The 21,024-nt window shown below is 38.2% G+C and overlaps 1 protein-coding gene across 1 annotated transcript in view; it reads left to right on the top strand.

Annotated features, from left to right (window-relative positions):
- LOC136883363 (uncharacterized) overlaps nt 1–19,954 on the top strand; it is a 33,263-nt gene extending 13,309 nt beyond the window's left edge. Inside the window, exons 5-6 of the mRNA XM_068229613.1 lie at nt 4,892–5,045; nt 19,452–19,954. Of these exons, the coding sequence (XP_068085714.1) occupies nt 4,892–5,045; nt 19,452–19,531 (234 nt within the window). The 3' untranslated portion in view covers nt 19,532–19,954. The remainder of the gene's footprint in view (nt 1–4,891; nt 5,046–19,451) is intronic.
- The last annotated feature ends 1,070 nt before the right edge of the window (nt 19,955–21,024 follow it).

Here is a 21,024-nt window from a genome sequence, read left to right as displayed (position 1 = left end):
TCTGAGTATCTTCGCCTCCTTGATCACGTACTTCCATACGTCTGCATATCTATGTCATTTCCTCACTCCAATAGCTCTCAAATCTGCCTCCACCTCATCCAGTCATCTCCCACGGAGTCGGTCTCTCATTCTTCTACCACCAGGATATCCTGTTAGAGCCTTTGGGTATCTTCTTCCATTCGTTTCACATGCCCTAACCATATTATTCTTCCTATTTTGATTGAGGCTACCATGTCAGGTTCAAGACTCTTATTTCTTCATTAGTTGTAATCCTCCAGATCTCTCCATCTTTTACTGGGCCAAATATCTTTCTCAACACTTTCCTTTTCCAGTCATTCAATTTCTTCTCCATAGCCTCAGTCAGCACCCAGTGGCGGCGATAAGGACCCCGCGGGGCGGGGAGACCCATGGCTTGTGAGGGGCCCATGACTGTTTCTGAATTCAGTAGCTGAAGAGTGATTTTAATTTAATATTATTATTTGTATTAACTGAAAATTATGTAATAACCATTAAATATTTCTTCTCCCTTTGATTCTACTGAGACCTGGGCAGTACTTAACGCAGCCAACATCGACTCCAGATATACGAGATTGGTCAAATACAAAGTTAAGATTCCAGTAAAGTTCCACCTTTTCAATACAAATGTAAGTTGTAAAAGATGTTGTCTACACCATTTATTTATCAATTTCTTCTCCATAGCCTCAGTCAGTACCCAGTGGTGGCGATAAGGACCCCGCTGACCCCGCAAGGCGGGGAAGCCCATGGCTTGTGAGGGGCCCATGACTCCATGTTGTAGACAACCTCTTGTACAACTTACATTTGTATTGAAAAGGTGGAACTTGACTGGAATCTTAACTTAGTGATCTCAGTTCAATACCGAACCATAATGAAGTTTATACCTTTGAATGGTCAAGTACGTCTATAACCATGCAAACGAAATTTACGAGGAATGGATCAAGGGTAAGGTTCCAATGAAGAGAGGTGTCAAACACGGTGATACTATCTCAGCCAAACTTTTCAGCTCGGTGCTAGAAAATGTGTTCAGTATTCTATGCAGAGATAATCAATGGAAAATATCTGAACCACATTCTCTTCGCTCATGACGATTTCCTCTTCAGCAGTGATGCTGGTGAACTTGAAATAATGCTGCATGAACTTCAAAAATCCTCCCAAGCTGTAAAGCTGAAAATGAACCTGTAGTAAACAACATTTAGGTTACCATCAACAATAATATCCTTGAGAAAGTTCTCAATTATGTGTACCTAGGGCACAACGTCAAACTTGGGTGACACAACCAGACAGCTGAGATTACCAGACTTGACCAGAGCGGCCTTTGGTTAACATCCTCCTGGATTAAAAAATCCTGTGACATCAAGAGGACGTACTGCCTGCCACAGCCTTTGGGCCCAAAATGGCAACTGGGTAATCATCCTCTATTAACACTAATCGGAGGGAAAAAAAAAAAAGGGAAGAGGTCCTCAAAAAATGAAGATATCAAGTAAAAGAAAGTTGACCAGGGGAGGTCGGATAGGACAGATGAAGGTGAGGAGCCTGCCACAAGTAAGTGGAAGCAATGCCAGATTCAGCTTCCCTGGCCCTTCATTTAGCACCTCTTACGACAGGCAGATGATGCCATGCGTATTTGTACCACCCCCATTCACAGGGGGATACCTGGAATGAGGAGATCAGTAGAGGAGGACAAGAATCGCAGGTGTGGTGGAGCAGGTGACGAGGCTCAAATGGCATAAGATGGGTCATGTAGTAAGAAGAAATCTCAAGTAGCCCAAAGCTCAGGTACAGGAGGTACTCTGAGAGTCGAGGAGAAGTGTCAGCCAACCACAAGCAAGATTGCATGGTGCTATTCAATGTCAAGCCAGGAGGAACTGGATACAGACTGCCCAGCAGAGGATGGCAGTTCAGCAGTGGACGTCTACGTCTTATGTTCTACAGTTGCTCTAATTTTCACAGTTTTAATTTGTAGGCTTAAGTCATTTTCCTGCTGTGCTGTTTTCTTGTATCTCATTTATGAAATTATATATATCATGAAATAACATTTTTACCCGTTTTGTGAACTACATCTACTTTTTAAAATCAGCTGAAAAGAGAATGGTAATTAATTAATCAAATTGGTAAAGGATGGACAAGTTGTCAGTATAAGATGTAAGACATTGAAATGCAGACTAACACAAGCAAGGAAGGCCTTTCTTAAGAAAAGAAATTTGCTCGCTTCAAACATTGATATCGGAATTAGAAAGATGTTTTTGAAGACTTTTATCTGGAGCGTGGCATTGTATGGAAGTGAAACATGGATGATAACTAGCTCAGAAAAAAAGACAATGTTACAGAAGAATGTTGAAAGTGAGATAGGTAGATCCAATCGGCTAAATTTGACATGAAGAGACAGAATGATAGGACACATCTTGATGATGATGATAATGATGATGATGCTTGTTGTTTAAAGGAGCCTAACATCGTCATCGGCCCCGAGGACACATCTTATGGCACCCGGGATTTGTTCAGTTGGTTTTTGAGGGAAGCGTAGGTGGAGAGAATAGTGGGGGTAGACCAAGATATGAATAGGACAAGCAGATTGGAGCAGATGTAGGATGTAGAAATTATATAGAAATGAAAAGATTAGCATATGGATCTATGGATCGATGACTCAAACATCAACAATTGATAATTTGTTGGATAAAAACAGATACGGTTTGACTCCAGAGGGTTTGTCAGGACCAAATGTTTAGTATGCTTTGAGTAGTTGAAAAACTGTTACGAGGGGAATAGACAGTTAAATGTATGTTCCGTAGATCTAGAGAAGGCATATGACAGATATCAAGAGAAAGGATGTTGGGCATACTGAGGGATTATGGAGTCAGGGTAGGGTTATTAGATAACAGACAATCACAGACATTTATGTCGACAATCTGGCCCCAGTGAAAAATGGTTCTTGCTTCAGAGTAGTTACAGGGGTTAGACAAGGCTCTAATTTTTCACCCTTTTTATAGAATTATCACAATGAAAGGCCAGTGTCAAAAGAGAGAGTGATAGGAATAGGAGACAAGGACAATCTCCACATAATTTTATACTGCTGTCTTCAAACCGATAGGCTCTCTCCTCGTATTGTCCTCTTGGGATCCTTGTCTTCTTTTGTGTTTGCACTGTGTTTCTAATCTTTTATTACATGTATTTATCTTTATTTCTTCCCATTTCTTTTACTACTTAGCTGGATTTCCTTTTATCCTACACTTTCCATGTCAAGACTGAAGATCTATCAAGATGGCATGAATATCAACGCCCGCCCTCCTGGTGAAGCTGAGGAGCAGAAACGAGCTTGCTGAAAGCTGAGAAGAAATGGATGTAGAAGAACTGGACATTAGCCTGCTGCAGAAAAGGGGAACCATGGAAAAAACATTTTCAGGGTGTTGGGTTTCGTGGTGTGATGTGATATTAAGATTCATGTGTAATGATAATACGTCTTACAGCGCATCCATCTTCTTTTTCCGACAGTCAGCTATCAACAGTATGCTGTACATTCCAAAGAGAAAAGAAAAAATAGAAAATACATAGAGAAAGGAATAAATAAATAATAATAATAATAATAATAATAATAATAATAATAATAATAATAATCGTATGGCCTCAGCTACCGTGTGCAGACATTTCAATTTGACGCCATCTGGCTGTCTGCTCGTCAATTTCGACGTTCCGTTTTACTCTAGGCCCCCACTAGATGGCAGACCGAGTAAACCGAAACTCTCTAGGGCGTCTATGGCTGAGATTTAATGAATTTTGTCGGGTAAACACCAATTGTGTCACCAGAGATCTTTTACATGCCGACATCGTACGACATGGAGTGTCGAATGGACTTTTTTCCACCCTTCAAAAATCAGACTACCTCTGCCGGGTTTGAACCCGCTATCTTGGGATCCGGAGGCCGACACTCTACCGCTGATCCACAGAGCCAGCTTAGAGAAAGGAATTATGGAGTCTCATCTTAGTTCTCCACACAGGGCTACTATGTGACCTGGTCCAAGATTTTCTTATTACTAATTCTGACTGTCCGTAGTATTCTCGGTAGACGTTGCCAATACTAAAGCTCAAATTCATCGATCTGTCTCCTGTCAACTTTCTTCAGGATCCATGTTTTGCAGCCATAACTAAGCTGTGTAAAGGGAGAATAACAGGGGCTGTTTGGCTGAGGTGATAAAGGCATGATCAGTTCATCCGGAAGGATGTGGTTCAATTCCCCACCAGGAAGTCTAAAAATTATGAGATTTCCAATTCTGGAGATGCACATGATCCTGAGGTTCACTCAGCCTACACCAAAAATGAGTACCAGGTTAATTCCTGGGGGCAAAGGCGGCCGGGCGTAGAGTTAACCACTCTACCCCACCAAGTGCTAAGGTTACGGATAGTGGAAGCCTTTACCTTCCACCCCTTCCAGGGCCTTCATTGTCCGTATGGAGATGACTTTGTTTTACTTTTTATAGAGAAAGCAATGGCACTGACCAGTCTGCATTTAGTTCTCTCACTGATTTCTCTCCTCTTACAGATATTTTTTCAGGCTTATCATTCCTTCCAAGCGCCTGCCTCCTCTTGACTTTAGGGATGCATTCATCTTTGCGATTAATTTTAGAAACAAGGGAGATGAAATCCTTAACTACCTCTATTTCTTCATTATCATTATTATCTTGTGTTTTCTGCTGTCACCATTATCTTAGTATTCTTGATATTTAAGTACAGTCCAACGTTCTTGCTTTCGTTCTTTACCTTCTTGATTCAAGGCTCTCCTCGCTTTCCCCCAACACGGTAGTATTATCACCCCTCCTAGACTCAGCCAGATCAGCCTTTCTTGTGACAGCTGGTGCATTTCTATTTGTTTTATTTTCAGGAAAATCCTAAACTTGTAAGACCATGGATTTTCTTCTCGGCTATAATGACGTTATTGATGATTGCAACTTACTTTGCATTTGCAACATTAACATTTGTCCTGGGCTTGGAAGGTGTTGGAGCAGCTGTACTTATTGGGATGGTTCCAGCATCAGGTAAAGTTATTTTCAACTTTTCATACATGTAATGCTTATCTTCAACTTTGTCCTGTGCTAATGTTAAGAGATTTCTTCACAATTTTGAGGGATAGATATGAGCACACAAAAAATTTACTTTTGTATTCTGCTGTATGTTGCGTTGCCATTCGGTTACATTGTTTCATACACATTTGAAAGGATTAACATACTCATTCTACTTATTTACTTCACGTTTTCCCTTCCATGACTCGGAGCACTTCAGTGCTTTTATGTTCCCACCTGTTCTATAACAGAGATTTTCCTGGCGTTCTCGACACTAAACGGTGTTTGATATGAAGAGCAAATTATTATAAGTTAAAAAAACTCATTTTTCTGTATTGAACTGAGATTCACAATTGGAATTGAGGAAAATTTAACCTATTCAATACTAAATATGTCGTATAAGATGTTTACAACATGTTATTTATTAGTTTAAAGAACTGATTTTGACTCATAGTAGCGTCATCTTCAGCTTGAAGTTACAAGATGGGCAAGATACATAACATATTACTGTGTACAATGGTACATGCAATGCAAAGTACAAGTGGTTACAGTTTTACATTTAGGACTAAATAAACAATGGATAAAATATGATGGAGTGATGTAACGCACTACAGGCATTATAGTCTAGTATGGTACACTGGTGTTGTATATTAAAAGTTGGTGAGTGAGAGTAAAAGTCTTGATGTATATGATTATGAAATAAAATTAATGTCCACACTTCTGTTAATATCAATGGAGATATAAGTCAAGGTCCAGTATAATGTATGGTTGGCAAGGCCATCTGATATTTGTTTTTAGCTGGTACACCTTAAGTTGGGTGGTTGAATGAGATTGAATTTAAATTAAAGTTGTCTCAGCTCAGTATAGATAGTAAGCCTAAAAAGAAAGAACTAGGTTAGTAAAGCAGATTGCTTGAAATAGGGGTAAAGCAAATTCATGGCCACACATGACGGAATATGGGACTCGCCTTGTTCAGCGTAATTGTTGTGTGTTGTGACAAGAGGTATGGACTGAGCATGGATGGACGCGAGTGAGTTGGGTGTGTGGTAGAGTGGTGGTGGAAGAGACAGGAGGGGGGGGGGGGGGGGTAACTGCAAGGTAAGCGCAGCCAGTGCCTGCGCCCCATATTCCCTCAGTCGTGTTTGCCCTGTTATAGTGTGCAGAGTATAGCCTTGTGGTGAACGTGACAACATAAATAATACATAACATGTTGTAAACATCTTATACGACATACTTAGTATTGAATAGGTTGAACTTTTCCTCAATTCCAGTCATTAAGAGCAAGTGGCAACAGATTCATTTACATCTCAACGGGGAAAGGGAACGTCTTCAATTGCCCTTTTTTAATTTCTCTTTGAATTTCTGGTTTACTTCCAGGTACACAGGAGTCCAAGTTAGTTGTTTACTATCATGGTTTGTTAACCTGATTGTCTTTGGGTGCCAGGGGATGCAATAAGGTAATCTCATTGTTCAGCAGCGACGTGGGGAATGCTGCTTGGCTGTAGCTTATTTGTCTTAGCATGTGATAGAATGAATGCATGGCAAAGACAGTGGATGGAGTAAATGTGTGGTTATGAATTAAACAGTACCTTGTATGACTTTATTTTTAGTGATATTATAAATAACCTACGTAACAGTCTTGAGTGGCAAGCCACTCTCTAAATTCATAGAATTTAGTGCAGTTTAGGATAACCTGACCCATATTCCTGAGGTACTTTGCATCAGAGTAACCTCCAGTGAGATTCATTAAAAGGTAATGGAAACTGGTGTGAAATGTTATTTTACTACATTAATTGATTTAGTAGCACAAATCAGATATGTAGTTGTTGAAGCTCCTTTGGTTGTTTTTTTTTATGCGATTGGTTCCTTAATGTTTAATGATTTGTTTCTGTTTTCAATGTGTACAATTTTTAGATCATTCATTTGTTGAATGTCGATTGCATCTAATAGTGTTTTCATGTTCTTTGTACCTGGTGTGGAAATTGCATTTTGTTTGCCCTATATATGTGGCATTGCAGTTTGATTCTTGATATTTTAATTTATGAACTCCTGATTTGGAGAAGTCTGTTTTGTTCAGGTTGCATTAGCTGATGTCTTTGTACTGAAATGTTCATTCTGTAGGCTACTGTAAGACCTTGCTTTTTGAAGATGTTAGCTATTTTGTATGCGTTATTGTTCACGTGTTTGAGGACTATGAATTTGTTGTTTTCAGGTGTGGTTTCTTCATGTTTCTTTGTTGTTTTTTAAATTGATCTATTGTGTCAGGGGTGTTGGCTGTTTTATTTTGCAATTTGTTTTATTGTTTGTATTTTGTTTATGAAATATGTTGTGTTCATAGGTATCATTGTATTTAGTCCTAATTTGAGCATGTTTGGGTGGTTGGATTTGTTGTCCATTGTGTATGAAGTTTGAGTGGGTTTCCTGTATATTTTGTACGACAGGTGGTCATTATTTCTTTTGATTGTGATGTCAAAAAATATTATATTATTGTTACTTTCTGGTTCCATTGAAAATTTGAACTGTATAAGGAATTCAGTGCGTTTAGTAAGTGCTGTACGTTTGTGACATCATTATCATATATACATACTACGTCATCTTAATTATTTGCTCCAGTGTAAAATCCCTTTTGATAGCTAGTAGGTTAAGAAATTGTTTTCAATGTTATTTAGGAATATATTCGCTAATATTTCTGATAATGGTGACCCCATGGTTAACTCTTTGACAATAGATTGTGTCATTCAATGCGAAACTCTCTCTGTTTAATGTCATTCTTAGAAGCTTTTTTGTCTCCTATATTGAATTGTTAACTTTACAAGTATTTCTTTAATTTTAAATAATTCTACTGTTGGTATGTTGGTGTAAATATTGATAATGTCAGAAGGTATCATTCGTGTGCTCTGTTACTTATAGTTTATTAGGTTCTTTGCTTAGTTCTAGGGCATTTTTTTCTCTCGACCTGTTTCTTGACAGAGATATTTTCTTTTAGCATTTGGTTGAGTAGTTTGCGTACATTTTAACTTGGTGCATGTTTGAAATTTTTGGACATTAGTCTTTATGTATTTCGTGGAGGGCTCTCAGTGTGGGGAGCTTGGGGTTTTTGATGGTAAATCTTTCTTTTTTGTGGTGTGAGAATAAGATCTGTATTTTTGATAGCTTGTTTTATCTCATTTTGGAATTTAGTTGTTGGGTCACGCTTGGCCTCTTGACTGTTGTGTTCTCTTTATCTGTTTTTGAGATAATTAGGCTGTAGTTTTTTAGTTTGATCTTTATTGTTTTTTATTGGCAAGTGTTAAGTTTTGAAATTTGGATGTTTAACAAAACTTTAATGATAAATTATTTTAAGGGTTTGTTAGCAACCACTTTTTTATTATTTCTCTTTATCGTGTGGTTATATTCTCACAGGCAATTTATATGTCAGTGTTTAGTTGTTGTTTTATGGTGATTTTGATATGCCGTTCCCTATTGGAAAAAGGTTGTATTGGATCTGTTGATTACTCTAGGATAAAAGTTTACAATTTTGTTTGCGATTGTCATTTTCTGGTTTAATAATAATAATAATAATAATAATAATAATAATAATAATAATAATAATAATAATAATAATAATAATAATAATATTTATTTTACACCCCACTATCTATTTTTATAGTTTTTGACGATGTGCCAGAATTTAGTCCCGCAGGAGTTCTTTTACATGCTAGTAAATCTACTGACATGAGGCTGATGTATTTAAGCACCTTCTAATACCACTGGACTGAGTCAGGATCGAACCTGCCAAGTTGAGGTCAGAAAGCCAGCACCTCAACCCATCTGAGCCACTCAGACCGGCTTTTCTGGTTTAGTTTGTTTGTTGATTAGGTTACTAATTTTGTTGTCATTGATCTTTTGTTTTCTGACTGATTTTTTTTTACATGATTGCGCATAACGTTACTATAGGAAGACTTTTATTCTTTTACAACTTGCTTTATGTCACACAGACACAGATAGGTATTATGGCAATGATGGGATAGGAGAGGCCTGGGAATGGGAAGGAAGTGGCCATGGCCTTAATTAAGGTACAGCATTTGCCTGGTGTGAAAATGGGATACCATGGAAAACCATCTTCAGGGCTGCCAACAGTGGGGTTCGAATCTACTATCTCCCAGATGCAAGCTCTCAGCTGCGCGCCCTAATTGCACGGCCAACTCACCCGGTAGGAAGTCTATTGAGTAGCGTACCGAAAGTTGCTTGGGTTTAAATGAATGTGTAATATTTGTCTGTTAATTTCTTCTGTATTTTTATATATGCAATTCTTTAAAATATTTTTTGGTCCTTAGCAATTATGATTGAGATTTGAGATGTTGATATTTTCATTTAAACCTAAACAATTGTTGGCATCTCACTCAATGGTCTTCCAATTCTTACTTTTTGCACGATTGCATTAAAAAAGAAGCAATCAGAAAACAAAAACAAACAAAATCAGTAACCTAATAAACAAATTAAACTGAACTAGAAAACAACTACTACAACAAAATTGTAAATTTTCACCCTAGAGTAATTAACAGATGCAACATTATCTTTTCAAATAAGGAAATAAATATGCTAGGAAAAGGCTTCAGGTTAAATTGCTATGAATGGCATACCAAAAACGACATAAAACAACTAATCACAGACGTAGAAACTACTTGTGAGAACATAACCACAGCACAAGGAGAAATAATACAAAGCATAGCCACTAACCAACCACTAAAATAATTAATAACCAAATTTCAAAACTCAGCCATTAAAAACCATACAGAACTAAATTAAAAATGAGAACCTAATTGTCACAAAAGCAGATTAAAGAGAACATAACAGCAATCCAAAAAAAAAAAAAAAAAAAAGTGGGTAGGGTGGGGCGTGGGTAATTCATTAACAACCGACTACAACAGGTCAAGATCGACCCAACAATAAATTGCAAAATTAGGTAAAACAAGCCATCAAAAACACGGACCTAATTCTCACACAGGAAGAAAAAAGAACCCCAAACTCCCCACACTGAGAGCCCTCCACAAAATACATAGACTAATGTCCAATCAGACTGATAGTAAATTTCAAAAACAGTAAGCTAACTCCTCATCCAAATTCTAAACGGAAAAATCTCTATCAAAGGATACAGGCCGATAAAGAACACTTTAGAAATAACCAAAGAACCTAATAAACTAAAAGTAACAGAGCACATGAATGATATCCTTCGACATTATCAACATATACACCAACATACCAATAGACAAATCAATTAAAATAATTATAGAAAAACTACTAGGTAACAATTTAATACAGGAAGTAAATGAAATAATTAACCTTCTATGAACAACAAGCAGTTTTGCACTCGTCAACAAAAATCTATTGTCAAAAGAAAGGGTTAATCATAGGATCACAATTATCACAAATAATAGTGAACATATTCCTATATACCATTGAAAACAATTTCTTAATCAATTAGCTATCAAAAGGAATTTTACACTGGAGCAGATGCGTAGATGACAATATGCATATATGATAATGATATCGCAAACACACAGCACTTATTAAACACACTGAATTCCTGATACAGTTCAATGAAATTCACAATGGAACCAGAAACTAATACAATTACTTTAGACATCACAATCAGAATAAACAACAACAACCTGGCATAAAAAACATACAGGAAACCCACTCAAACTTAACATACAACAGACAACAAATCCAACCATCCCTATGACACACAGAGCAATAACCATTCCAATGAACACAACGTACTTCAAAAACGAAATAAAATAAAACACAAAGAAAGGAACCAACACAATAGATCAATTAATAAAAACAATGCAAAAAAACCACATCTGAAAACAAGAAATACATAGTCCTCAATTATGTGAACAAGCAAAATAGCTACCATCTTCAAAAAGCAAGATCATAAAATAGCCTACAGAATGAACAACACAATACAATGACACATTAGCAAATGCAACCTGAACAAAACGCACCTCTTCTCCAAAATCAGGAGTTTATGAAGTAAAATGTCGAATGAATATACAATACCACCTATAAAGGCCAAACAAAATACAATTTCCACACCAGATAAAAAGAACACAAAAATGCTATTAGATATAATCAGCATTCAGCGATTGAGGAGCATGTAGACAACAACTCACACAACTTCACAAACATCAGCACAGATCTAAAAATTTTACACATCAAAAATAAAAGCAAATCATTAAACATAACGAAGTGATTTAAATTTACATAGCAAGAAAAGACCAACCAAGCCAACCTCAATGACCACACACATCTGAATAACTCCCCTTTCTTCATGCTACTAAAATAGTTCACATAGTAAAATGGAACAAATCTTTAAATGAACATAAGGATTCAAACACACATCTGAAAAATTCCCCTATTTGTGCTCTTAAATCAATGAATATAGTAAAACAACATTTCACACTAATTTCCATTACTTTTTAATGAATCCTCTAGAGGTTACTTTGATGTAAAGAACACCTGAAAAATGGGTTAAGTTATCTTTATCTGTTCTAAATTATTTGAATTTAGATGGCAGCTTCCCACTCAAGACCATTATGTAGGTAACTTACATATCACTAAGAAGTCATACAAGGTATTCTTTAATTCATGAGCACATTTTTTTTTCCTGTCCAAAGTCTTATTCATAAAGACAAATAAACCATGGCCACCAAGCAGCATTCCCCATGTCTCATTTGAACAAAGAGGCTACCTTATCACCTGCTCTCACACTCCCACAGACAAGATGGTTAGCAAACCATGACAGCAAGCAACTAACCTGGACTCAGTCAAACTGTTGGTGCCAAAGATAGCTGGTCACAGATAAGTACACAAACTGTCTCAAAGTTACTTATGTGTCAGTAAAAGGATTGCTAGATTCATGATTTCATCTAATTTGTTTAATATCAGCAATTCACAATCATTGATGAGTTTACGCATTGTAAACAAACTTGTACGTTAATATATACTGAGTGGCCAAACGTCAGGGAAAGGGGTGTCCATTCAGAAACTGTGCCATGTATGACCCCTGAGCATTGTGGCTACCTGTGGCGTAGCTGAGCAGTCTGTCATAAACACCAGTATTGTGAAGATGGAAACACGTGGCAAGTTAACCGACTTTGAACATGAGATGACCATCGGCGCGTGACGCATGGGTCTTAGCATTGCAGAAAGTACATGCGAATTCGGGTTTCAGAGGTCAACAGTGTCGAAGAAGGTAAATCTTGAATATTGCAGAGAAAATGTTACCACCCACATAAACCACCGCACGGGAAGACCACAGGCATTCAACGAATGGAGTCATATCACCGCCCATTTGAATGTTGGGAGTCAGGAATACCATTTCTACCTGGACTGTAAGGAGGCAACTACACCGCATAGACTTCACCAGCTGACGACCAACTCGTGTCCCTTTGCTGACACCTTGGCACAGAGCTCAACAATGTGCATGAGTCCGTGAACATCAGCAATGGACCATGGAGCAGTGGCGATATGTGGTATGGTCCAATGAATCCCAGTTCCAATGTATCGAGCTGATGAGCGCGTGAGAGTGTGGCGTATGCCCCATGAAGCTATTGATCCTGCGTGTCAACAAGGTTATGTCCAGGCGGGAGGTGGCTCGGTTCTGGTCTGGGTGGCATTCTCATGGTCCCAATTAGACCTGATTGTCCAGCTGCAGGGAACATTGACAGTTGCACATTATGTGGACATTCTTTCAGACCATCTGCATCCCTTTCTGGCCCTAGAGTACCCTGATGGAGATGCCATGTTTCAACAGGGCAATATGCCATGTCACTGCTCTGTGGTGGAGGAACACTCCAGTGAAGTTACGACCATGGATTGGCCCTCCAGATCCTCCAATCTTAATCCAATCAAGCATTTATGGGATGCTGTCCATGCTGGTGTACACTCCATGAACCCTGCACCAACTACTGTACACACAAGACCAATTTTTGGTAACAGTGCAAGGTGCGTGGGACCAGATCCCTTCAGAATGATTCCAACCCCTTGCAGAGTCGATATCTCGCTGTATTGCTGCCGTTTTGAGGGCTCAGGGAGGAGCAACTCGTTATTAACATCACATTCAGTGTCTTCCCATGACGTTTGGCCACTCAGTGTATATGCATGATAAAAAGTGATTTGTTAGAATCTGAGGATGTTCTTGTAGAAAAAACATGTCATTCTACTCCTTTGCAGGTATTTTATAGTGTTCTATTTGTGTTTGAAAGACTGAAAAGCTCACTAGTTGTGGAGCATGTTTTTTAAGTACGGTACCGTTTTTAAATATGGCCACTGCAGACTTCGTTCATCATTCAGAGCACGTGTGCTCAGTACATACAACTGCTGGCTAGCCACAAACGCCATTACAGAAACATTTGCCCATATTTATGTTTGTTTGTGCGTATTGAAAATGCCTTGGGCAATTAACGGTCCCGCCGAGTGTGAAGTACGTGCTGTGATTCATTTTCTAAATGCAAAAGACATGAAAGCTGTTGAACTTTATCAGCAGATTAGTGAAGTGTATGGAGAACACACTATGAGCGAAGGAACAGTAAGAAAATGGGTTAGAGCATTTAAAGAAGGCCATACTAATGTCCACGATGAGATCCGTTGTGGGCGACTATCTGTCATATCTGCAAAAAGTTGATGCAAAGGTTTGAGAAAACAGATGCTTTATGATTTCATCATTAACTCTTTCCTGCGGATTGCGTAGTAAAGCATACTGAAGTCGCACATTCTCCCGCGGGTTGCATAGTAAAGCTTACTAGACTTTCAAAACGACTTCCTCTGCCATCTGTCTCCTATACATATAACTTTTTGGAACCAGTGAATTCCCTACACTTCCTAGATACTACTGGCATGCACGGAATCCTAAAATAGTGTTCTTTTATGTTTTCTCAGATAGAACAGACAAGTGACTGAATGTAAACACATTGCAGCAACATGGCTGCTCATAACCAGTTGAATGCGGAAGATATTTGTTACAAATTAGATCAATATGTTGACAAATTCAATGGTAATGAGTTTGAAGTTGTAGGTATGATAATAAAAATGGTATGGGAAGTATTTGGGACAGGATATGAATCTGAGAGAAATCGAAATACAGCATAGGACAGTAAATGTTCATTCAGGTACTGTCTCCTTTTAAAATATTAGGTCTACTTGTAAAAAACATAATTATCAGTTTTAATTCTTCAGTTAATTCTGTTTTGGACTATGAGCCTCTACTTAATTACATAATAGCCTATTCCAACTAATGTCAATTTATCTTCCAATCCCATTCAGTCAAAAATTGTTTATAGTTTGGATGTCCGAGAGGAAACACGATTTGCTATCTAAATATCTTCATCCGACTGATCCTGAAAATGAAATAAATTGGGAGATTCAGGGTGAATTCCTGCGTTCTCTGCATTACCAAGAAAATAAGAGCCCCATCATGTCCAGCAATTTAGACTGACTTCAAGAACAAGCAGTTTAACATTGTGCAACATATTGGATGCCTTCAGATGTATCATTCTGAACGGGGGGGGGGGTGTCTTGTGTGTAATTAGGTGATCTCATTGTATCATTTTAGAATAACTATAGTGTATTTTCCATTGTTACAAAATTTGAAAGTGATTTCTTAAGTGGTTTTCACAGAATAAATTGTTTAGTGAAGGTACTCCACAACTATAACTGACAAGCAAATTATTGCTCTAGGTTTCGCCCGACAGTGAGTCAAAGATATTCCATTGGAAAGGGTTTTAAGTTATGAATTGCCTGAAATTTCAGGGAGTGCTTTTTATGAAATTGTGTCAGGACGCTTAGATTGTCGAAGTTGTGCTCATCCTGGGTGCTGACAGAGGTGCACAAATAGAAGCGCATAGGCAGTGCTGTGACTTTCTTGAGCAGTACAGTAATGAAGTGATGCGTTTCTAAGCCAAATTGTCTCTGGCGACGAAATATGGGTGGCTTACGTTACGCCGGAATCAAGACAACACTCCATGGAATGGAGACACTCAACATCATCCAAGAAAGTGAAGTGCAAGCAAACAATTTCAGCTCCCAAACTCAAGTCAACTGTATTTTGGGATAAGCAGGCAGTGTTGCTTATGGATTTTTTTGCACCGGGGTGACACAATAAATGTCGAGACTTATTGAGATACCTTACATAAATTCCGTCATGCAATCCAAAAAAACAAACTGCGTGGCATGCTCACAACGGGGATTCTTGCGCTTCATGACACTGCGTGACCTCACATGGCTAATCGAACCTGAGTCCTTATCACTTCATTTGGTTGGGAACAATTTTATCATCTTCCGTATAGTCCTGACCTAACACCTAGTGACTAGCACTTGTTCCTGCACTTGAAAAATCATTAAGTCAGTGCCACAACGATGATGACCTAAAAATGACCATGCTGGAGTGGCTGGCACATCAGATGGCAGATTTCTATGAGGATGGAACTCAGAAGCTGGTTTCACGATATGAAAAGTGCCTTAATATTAGGACTCTCGGACGGTGTCCTCTCTAGAAAACCAAAAGGTTTTTTTCTTTTCTTTTCTTTTCTTTTCTTTTGATATTTGAAGTCAAAACCTGGACTCGAAGAACGCGAAGAAAATTACATTTCATTGTAAAACTGTAAATTCTCATCAATAAGGAAGAATGTTAGGTAATATCAAACTTAGCTAAGTGACTTTTAGCACGCAGTTCACTGGTAAATGTTTTCAGGTTGAAAGTAAGGCACGGACTCTCGAGCTTCCGTCCCAGGATATAGTGGGATATAGTGACGGTGAGGGGAGAGAGATCTAAGGGGGAAGCGCGCTGGTGGACAGCTTCGGCGGGATGAAGGGTGCGGGAAGAGGCTGTAAGCTCGGCCGAGTCCGTAGGAGTAAAGGTATCTTCACAAACCCCTCTACGAGCTTGCGCCAGCAATGACTGCATATAATGACATTAAAATAATAATTCATGACCTTGTCTGCCCTATTTTTAATTATATTTGAAGACGAAAAATAATAATAAGTGATAATGAAATGTAACATTTTTGAGACCAGGAATGTCAATTCAAATTGCAAAGGTGAAGTAACACAGGCCTCTGGCTTGCATCCCGCGTTTCGTTAGGGTAGGCAGCAGTGAGGGAGTTCGTTTTCGCGTGGAAGACTTGAATGAGTGTGGTGATATTGATCCGTAGTTGTACTGTTTGTCTGTAACCTTCTTTTATGTTCGTGCTTCATGGCGATTATTCTGTACCGGTACACTATTAAGCTTTGAAAGTAGTGTGTGTTAATTTACCGGTGCGACTGTGATTTGGAACCGCTTGTGGTGATAGTGATATCCTCACAATTTCTTTATTTGTGTTTAATGATGATGATGATGATGATGATGATGATGATGATGATGATGATGATGATGATGATGATGATGATGATGATAATAATAATAATGTTGCTATGCTCTGCAGTTGAAACTGGTGAATTGTGCTCACAGTGCATAACAGTGGCGTGCAGTGAACATATTCACTACCCCAGCTGCAAAAACGTTTATATATATATAAACAATCGTAGCCTCGCTACACTCTCTAAGGTCAACATTACCATTTTATAAGGCTGCGTTTTCCGTGGAAAGGTCTACCTGAGAAAGATCTTTCAAGAATATTTTCAACCACACGCTCGCACATACTTCCAAACTGATATCCACGGCAGTGACGACACCCTCATAACTTAATCTATTGCAGATTTTAAACAATGTACTTACAGTTTCATCCGGTGACACTTCATGATAGTAGAGTTATGGTTTTCACAAAAATACACTGGGACTAACTGTTTTTTACTTAAAAAGCCTAATATAAACTAATCAGCAAAATTTAACTGGTATTTTACCGTCGCTGAAGTTTTATAGTTTCACTCGCATACTGAGTGTACGTGCATCAACAAAAAATGAGGGAAAATATTCCTCACGACGTATAACACACGTTATATTCATGAAGAATGCTACAGAACTCGCGAAACCTTCAGCTATAATCCAAGAGGAACACTACAAAAATTCACTGTATACCATCATCAGAGACAACCATTCGCGCTAAACTCTGTGTTCATGCTGGGCAGCTTAAATATTTTTCTGTGGCTATCGGAACACACTCCACACGTGCCATCGATGAATTGCTCGAAAAAACTGTATTCATGCTGAAACCCAAGACTAAAATATATTCTTCTATATTGCAATTGATTTCATATACTGGCTCTATTTTTATTAGCAAGATGATGTTGATATTTTACTTGCAGTCTCTAGTGTGTGTGTGGCTCTGAAGACTTCGAGTGTCAAGTATTAAAACTAACATTACCTTACCTAAGCTAGCTGGCCTGTCACTGTAAATGCTGTCGGGGGAGGGCCTACAGATCCACCCAGCTCCCAGGACAAGGAAGCTTCAAGTGCATGAGTCACCCAAACAACCTTGAATTTCACTGGGGTAGCTCTCTCTTGCGCCGGCAAGGAAACCCAGCTCGCTAGAGCCTTGCGGTAGTGCGAGCGGATTGTCGAGACAGCTGTACTTGGCTTGGCTTAGATGTTCACAATTTTTTAAACATTATAAAAAGCATTCAGTGCATGCCACTGGTGCTTAAATCTTAAATGTCTTTCCTTTTTAAAATTTTCATACTTATTCTAACAATGCTTACATCTTAGGGTGATTAATTATCCCTGCTTTTGAACATGAATTTTGTGGACACTATTTTCAAGAGCGGACATCTTTCTTTTGACAGAAGATTAGAACTGAAAAGGCTACGACCTCCAAAACCTGATTTAAATATTACACAGGTTCAGAATATTTGCTGGTTGTGTGGGTGTGATAAGAAATGCGTTTGTTTGCTACATGGGTTTGGCTATGAATTCTCGTGATCTCGCATGGACATTAACTGGTGTTACAGATCTAAAACTCTTGAATGAGTTAAAAAACCCACATAAATCTACTTAAAAGCATATAAACAATAGTATTCAGTTTGCGATGCTTGGTAAGGTAGACATCAGGTGCCAGTTAGATAGTGCGTATAGATTGAAAATTACAGTTCAATGAGGACGTATAAAAAAACTGTTACATACTCAGTAAACCGATTGTGACTGCATTAAGTTTTGTGGAAAATCTGAGTTCGCACTGCGAGGACACAATGAAACCAATTCATCCCATAATCCTGCAATTTTTCGTGAGTTGGGTAATTTAAACAAGCTTTTAGACTCAATCTATTCTGCACGCTTTCAGTTGATATGTGATGGAGATTTCTCTGAGACAACCGGAATAACCATTACAGTCATCCAAAATCTTTACTCAGTTAATTTTTAGAGACAAAAACAGTTCTTACATCCTGCCCTAAAATTCCATCTAGTTGCGAAAATTTTCGGAACTCGTTTCTAAACAATCTCATCTAGTACGGCTGTCTGTTTGAAGGATTTTTTGAAAAAAATCCTTCTAAATTGCTATTTTAAAAACCTTTCACTTGCTTGTTGGGTTGCACAGCGCTCGATAATCAAGTTCAATTGATGGACGTAACAATGAATAAAGTGCGCATTTTGTACACTGCCTCTTTTTTTGCCTGTACGTCTGTGTGTTGTCCGCTTATCACATTTGAATCATCATGGCTCTGAGCTATTACTTTTCCAGGGGACTTATTTACCTCCAGTTAATCTAGTTCAGCAAATAAAGCTCTACTAATTGTGTGTATACCTAATTTTTACATCACATCCTCAATGATCGTATCATTTAAATGTAATCATCATTGTATATCCAAATTGCAAAAACAGCTGATAAAGGCAGACTTCAGATATCAATTTGCTCTTCTCTTTTCTGTCAAAGTAGTCAAGAAAGAGGTGTGTGGAAAAAGTACTGTGGCCGCTCCCCCGACCTAACAGTTCACTGTCCGCCACTGCTTAATAAAACTTGTTTAAGATACAGAGTTACATGTTAAAAAAAAAGGAATTGTTTAAAAAATTGCATTACTTTTTTCTATATCAAAACGATACTTAAAAAACATGCCTTGTATATTGACCAATTTGATACTGAAAACAAATGGCTTTATTTGTAACAAATTTAGCAAAATATATTAAGTACTACTTTAAGTTTCCATTTGTTAGTGAATTTATTGACAAAAAAGAAAATCTCTAGTGGTATTATGTGTGATTACTTTTTGGAATCATACTTCTTCCAAATTTTCTAAATAGTCCTAATTATGAATACAGTAACATGTAATACTTTTATCATATTCTACAAAGAAAGAAAATTTGTTCCCTTGAATTTTCGTTTTAAAGCAACCATGTCCTCTGTATTTTAAGATCAAAATTTTACTAAACCTAAGAATGATTATGGGTTTTTTTTTTCTTTCTGCTTTCAGGAATCCTTCTCTACTTCATAATTCTGGTCTACAGTTACTATGATTACCTACTAGGTAGTACATTACCCTGTAAAGTTTAACTGGTGTGTAAAGAAAAAGAAAGGTATTCCTTGCATAAATGGAGCTTTGCTCTAAAATGTAATATAAGAACATTTTGTCATCAGTTAGTCTGTATATTTTACAGAGGTTTTTTTTTTTGGTATGTGCTCTTTTAAATTAATGAACTTAAATTGAAAAAACTTTTTTTTGACACTGTAAGTTCAATTTGAAAGTAAGAAACAGGTTCTGTGGGATACATACAAAATAACACATTCCTTTTTGTTCCCCCTCCATATTTTATATATTTAATTATTATCTAATCAATTTTATAAAACTTACAAGGAACCTTCTTAAGTGTGAGGTCCAAGTGCATTGTCTAGTTAGGACCATTCAAAAATGTTTGTACTAACAATGGCAACAGAAAAATATTAGCTGTTAGTGGGCATAGCCCTAGTGTAGGCACTCCACTCACTCCGCTTGCTGTACACGGAAGCTCCGCGGCCAGTGATGCTCTTTTTTTTTTTTTTAGTTCACGGGATTGCCGATAGAAGCGTACTTTACAATCTGCCAGCGATCTGCGAACTGTTGCCAACTGTTAAGGAAATGTCCACCGGACTGTTGCGAAATTTGTTTTAGGTTACAACCACTAAATTACTTTTTTTCTTGCCGTGCGGGCAGTATGCACCGCGGCGATAGTTAAGAGCCTCTCGAAGGGAGTTAGGTTACAGCTACTAAATTACTTTTTTTCCTGCCGTGCGGGCAGTATGCGCCGCAGCGATAGTTAAGAGCCTCTCGAAGGGAGTGTGGCCCCCGAAGGGGGCCACTGTTCTCATGACAGAGCTTGGCCTGAATTTGCAATGATAGGTTACAGCTACTAAATTAGTTTCTTCCTGCCGTGCGGGCAGTATGCGCCATGGCGATAGTTAAGAGCCTTTCGAAGGGAGTGTGGCCCCCTTGGGGGCCACTGTTCTCATGACAGAGCTTGGCCTGGATTTGGAAAGATAGGTTACAGCTACTAAATTACATATTTTTCTTGGTGTGTTTCTTGCTGCGTTTTTTATTCTGCGCGGGTTGGTAACGGAACTAGCGAGTTACGAATTATGGGAATGACGTCACGTCGGCCAATGGCCGTGCTCGTAGCTGGCCGGCTAATGGTCGATGGCGCGTGAAAAACTTTGGTTCTGTTATAAAAGTAAACATACATTTTTGGGCGGGTTGGTGGGTCCCTGGCACTGGTAATGAACACATCTCTCTTCTAAAAGGATTTTAAGGTACAATTCATGTATAATTCTTCACGAAGTTGTGTGTTATATACTGGAGTGCCTAGGGTAGGGCGCTACCCTGTTAGTGACTCACCAGATGCATAGGAGGACAACAGGAAATTAATGTATGGCAGATGCAGAGAACAACCTTCTGTATGTATTTGGTACAATTGACAAAATGGACATCATGGACATTCACAAAATATTGAAAACAAACCTTTATCTTGCACCTTGAGCAGAGAACAAAGAATGACCAGCTGGAGTGATCAGAA

The sequence above is a fragment of the Anabrus simplex genome, chromosome 11 (genome assembly GCF_040414725.1).
Source record: "Anabrus simplex isolate iqAnaSimp1 chromosome 11, ASM4041472v1, whole genome shotgun sequence".
Classification (NCBI taxonomy): domain Eukaryota; kingdom Metazoa; phylum Arthropoda; class Insecta; order Orthoptera; family Tettigoniidae; genus Anabrus; species Anabrus simplex.
The sequence above is the reverse complement of the archived record's forward strand: the minus strand, read 5'-3'. Positions and strand labels throughout refer to the sequence as shown.